General features: G+C 44.4%; 1 protein-coding gene across 3 annotated transcripts in view; it reads right to left on the minus strand.

Moving 5' to 3' along the window:
* Window positions 1–4,815, minus strand: part of KIF3A (kinesin family member 3A) — a 53,396-nt gene extending 48,581 nt beyond the window's left edge. For all 3 annotated transcript variants that reach the window (XM_019756048.2, XM_019756045.2, XM_019756044.2), the window contains exon 1: window positions 4,684–4,815. In XM_019756048.2, the coding sequence (XP_019611607.1) occupies window positions 4,684–4,719 (36 nt within the window). In that variant the 5' untranslated portion in view covers window positions 4,720–4,815. The remainder of the gene's footprint in view (window positions 1–4,683) is intronic.
* Between the last annotated feature and the right edge of the window lie 71 nt (window positions 4,816–4,886).

Consider the following 4,886-nt stretch of genomic DNA (forward strand, 5'->3'; position numbering starts at 1 on the left):
AGAGGCCCGCATCTGGGCCGGCAGACCTGGCTGCCCCTGGTTGGGAGGAAGACGCGTCCTAGATCGCAAGCCCCATTTTTCAGTGCTTGCAATACTCCGAGTATTAAAAACAATAGCAATTGCACATTGTGCCTCATCTGGAGAGCTAAAGACTTTACATACATTACTGCACTTGATTGCTGACTTGTTTATGACCTGTCTCACCACTAGAAGGTGAGGTCGTGAGGAGCTACATGGGTATCCTCACAGAGTATCTTCAGAACCTATATAATAAGGCCTAGAATAGGACCTGGATAGGTTTGCAATAAATATTTGTGAAATAACGAATGATCTTTTGTCTTTCTTATCCGAACCTCTCTCCTGAACACCACTTGGCTTGGATGTGTAATAGGCATTTCAAGTTTATCATGTACAAAATTGAAAGGTTGAGTCCCACCCCCTCCACCTACTCCTACCCCCTTGCCACCAACAAATATTAAAAAAAAGGCTCCCTCTCAGACTTCATTCATCACACTAAATGTAACCTGAATTCTGACAATTTCTCTGTTCAATACCACGGTCTGTTTCTCTCATACTCAATATCTAACCTTTCAATAGAGCTTGTGATTCTATCTTCAAAGTACACCCAGAACCTGACCACTTCTTACCACTACCATCATCTCTCACCTGAAGTGGCCCAGAACTGCTTTCCCTGTGTGCATCCTTCTCCCCTCTTAGTCTTCCGTGTTTTCAACACAGGAGCCAGAGTGACGGTGTTAAAACATGAATCAGACAGTGTCTTTTCTCTGTTTAAAATCTTCCAAATGATTTTCCATCTCATAGAATAAAAGTCACAAGCCCTCTCCCCATTTCCTACCATCTTCCCTCTTGCCTCATCTAGTCTCCTTGATTCAATTGACATGCTTCTATCTAGCATGCAAGGGCTTTTGTGCTTGGGGTAACAATTAATAAAAATAACTATAAAGCATTTTACTTAGTGCCAGTGTACTGTTCTAACTAAGTACTTTACTCTTTAAAAATTAATTTAATTCACATAATTTTTTTTGTTTTGTTTTGGTAACTTCTTTTTCCAGGACCCATCAGCTCCAAGTCAAGTAGTTGTCCTTCAATCTAGTTGCGGGGGACGCAGCCCACCATCCCATGTGGGAATGGAAGAAGCAACCTTGTTATTAACAGCACTGCTCAGGGCCGGCTAGGTCTCCAAGGTCGCTGGTTCCATTCCCACATAGGCCAGTGAGCTGCGCCCTCTACAGCTAAGATTGTGAACAACAGCTCCCCCTAGAGCTGGGCTGCGGTGAGCAGCCAGAAGTGGGCATGGGCTGCCATGTGGGTGTGCTTCCAGCAATGGCTGGGGCCAGCATGAGCGGCCTGCAGCTGGCGAGAGCTACCATGGGCTGCCCACCGACGACTAGCAACTGACTGCCTCAGCCAGGGAGAGCTCAAGGCTCATAATACAAGCATGGGCCAGGGAGCTGTGTCCTACACAACTAGACTGCGAAACAACTAGCTTGAACCAGAGTGGGGTGGGGGAAGGCCGAAGAAGAGGGGGAAAAACAAAAAAAGCACACGCTCTAAACAACTGAGCTAACTGGCCGCCTCTTCACATAACTTTTTGAAATAAGTACTATTAGTCATTTTCATAGTGTGGTTGAGAAAGTGACCACATACTAAACCTGACAAGCTCAGAGGAGGGCCTTACAAACTCAGAGACTGAAATTAACCACATAGGATCATCTGAACATAGAAATTCCTAACTAAAAGTGAGTCATGGCAGGTCGTCATACCCTGGGTCTGTAGCTTTCTTGACAAAGGTCAATCTTTACCTTAAGTGAGCCTGTCTATTGTCTTTTTGCATCTAAGATAACATACACTTGCAATGTCAGAATAATCCCTTTTTCTGGACCCCTTAAAGCATAACTGACCACACCAGAGCACGAGACCACAGAACCCTTCATTGTTAACGTGTTCCCCAAATACCATCTCTATGTGCTGTAAATGTTCATTATTAGCTATCATCTACTCCATATAAAAGAAGTATGTGTCTCTCTGTTTTACTTTTTATCCAATCTCAGAGATTTCCCTGCTTTGCTTTCTCCCACCCCATAATCTATTACCAATGGACTCCATGTAACCCTCCTTACATCTCCTCCTTTTATTCTAAATATATAAAATAAGCTGCAAAACTACTATTCTCCAGAGCATCTTCTTAATCTGTTGAGATTTTGCTTCCCAGCAATTGTCATCAGTTTGGCTCGAATAAACACATACAAATTCTCTAGATTTTTAGACATTTCTTAAATCGACCTATAGAAAATAGGACTATTTAACAGATAAAGAAACTGAGGCACAAAGCCATTAAATAACTTGTCCAAAGTCATACATATAGGCAGTGACAAAGCCAAGATCCATACCCAGGCCTTGGAAAACTCTCCACCTAGATATCTGCTTTATTCCCTCACCTCTTTCAGAAAGTCTTTGTTCTACACATCACCTTCTCAGTGAGTCCAACCATGATCTATTTAAAATTCCAACCTTCAACCCGTCTTCTTATCTCCCCTTCCTACTTTATATTTCTCCATAGTACTTATCACTATCTGATATATGATATACATCATACAGATTATACATATCCATATACCCAACTTTATTGAGATATAATCACATATACAATTCACCAATATACATTTTACAACTCCATGGTTTTTACTATATATACAGAGTTGTGCAACCATAACCACAATCAATTTTAAACATTTTCATCACCCACAAAAGAAACTCAAAATCGGGGACGGCCTGGTGGCTCAGGTGGTTAGAGCTCCATGCTCCTAACTCCAAAGGCTTCCGGTTTGATTCCCACATGGGCCAGTAGGCTCTCAACCACAAGGTTGCCGGTTCAATGCCTTGACTCCCGAAAGGGATGGTGGGCAGCGCCCCCTGCAACTAAAATTGAACATGGCACCTTGAGCTGAGCTGCCGCTGAGCTCCCGCTCATTTGTTTGGAGCGCGTCCTCTCAACCACAAGGTTGCCGGTTCGATTCCCGCAAGGGATGGTGGGTTGCGCCCCCTGCAACTAGCAATGGCAACTGGACCTGGAGCTGAGGTGCGCCCTCCACAACTAAGACTGAAAGGACAACAACTTGACTTGGAAAAAAGTCCTGGATGTACACACTGTTCCCCAATAAAGTCCTGTTCCACTTCCCCAATAATAAAAAAAAGAACTCACTCAACTCAACTCCAAAAAAAAAAAAAAAACCAATTTTAAAAAAAAAGAAAAAAAGAAACTCAAAATCATAGCTGTGACTGTCCCTCTTGCCCCGGTCCCCTTGCCAACCTCCCAGCCTTAGGCAACCACCAATCTGCTTTCTTTATATATAGATTTGCCTATTCTGGACATTTCATATAAGGGAATTCTATACGATATAGGCCTTTTATAAATAAACTCTATCACTTTGAATGTTTTCACACTTCATCCCTATTGTAGCATAAGCGGTCAGACAATTAAGTTCATGAACTTGTTGCAACAATGTTGCTAACCTTTTTTGATATCAGAGGGATTATTCATTATGAATTTGTACCAACTGGACAGTTAACCAAATTTACTATTTGGAAGTGCTGAAAAGGCGGTGTGAAAAAGTTAGATGATGTGAACTTTTCACCCACAATTCATGACTCTTGCATCACGACAATGCACCAGGAGTTTTTAGCCAGCAAACAAATAACTGTATTGGAACACCCTCGCTCTCTATTTACCTGATCTGGACCCCCCAATGACTTCTTTCTTTTCCCGAAGATAAAGAAAATATTGAAAGGAAGACATTTTGGTGACATTCAGGACATCAAGGGTAATACGACAACAGCTCTGATGGCCATTCCAGAAAAAGAGTTCCAAAATTGCTTTGAAGGGTGGACGAGGCACTGGCATGGGTGCACAGCTTCCCAAGGGGAGTACTTCGAAGGTGACCATAGTGATATTCAGCAATGTTAACATTTTCTAGGATGAGTTTGTGAACTTAATTGTCCGACCTCGTATATCAATAATTCTTTACTTTTTATGGATGAATAATATTTCATTGTATAGCTATTATCATTGTGTGAATATAACACAATTTGTCTCATTCAACTATTGATGGACATTTGGGTTGTATTCAGTTTCGAGCTATTACCAGTAGTGCTGCTCTGAACTTTAGTATCTTTTGGTGCACACATGTGCATTTCTGTTAGGCATCTACTTCGAAGTGGAATTGTGGGATTTGCACGTATTCTACTCATGTTTATTGTCTGTCTTTCCCGACTAGAATGTAAGTTCCGTATTTTATTCACTGTTATGTCCCAGCGCCTAAGACATTGCAGGCCTTCAAGAAATAACTGCTGAATGGAAAAATATATGCATGAATGAACTTTGTGAGGAAGATATCGCCTTTTTTAGAGAAGAGGTACCCGAGACTCTGGGAGGTCAAGTCACATGCACGAGATCACACTGCAAGTCAGGAGTTCCATCCCCAGCTTGCCTGATTGAGGAAAGTAGCAGGGTCTGTGGCCGAGTGTCCTCCACGGCTGGCGTAGTCACCAGCTGCCCCATCTAGGGCTGGGGACTCTGAGCATGCGGCGCGGGCTTCGGTCGGGAAAGAGGCGCTCAGTTGGCGGGCGCTGGGTGGGAGAAAGGTAGAGGGGTCCCTCACCCACCTGCGCGCTCTGTCCTGCTGCGTCCCCCAGGAGCATGTGTCAAGGTGGGGCGGGCGGGAGCCGAGGGTAGCTCCGGGGAAGGCTGGGGTGGGCCCGCCGAGGCCGCCCGCCCCGCCCCGGGGCGGACCAGCCGCGAGGCCCGGGCGCAGGGTTATAAAAAGCCGGGCCCAGCCGCGCTCCAGACCTGGGATCCGGCGCCCGCC

Source organism: Rhinolophus sinicus, linkage group LG10 (assembly GCF_036562045.2).
Source record: "Rhinolophus sinicus isolate RSC01 linkage group LG10, ASM3656204v1, whole genome shotgun sequence".
Classification (NCBI taxonomy): domain Eukaryota; kingdom Metazoa; phylum Chordata; class Mammalia; order Chiroptera; family Rhinolophidae; genus Rhinolophus; species Rhinolophus sinicus.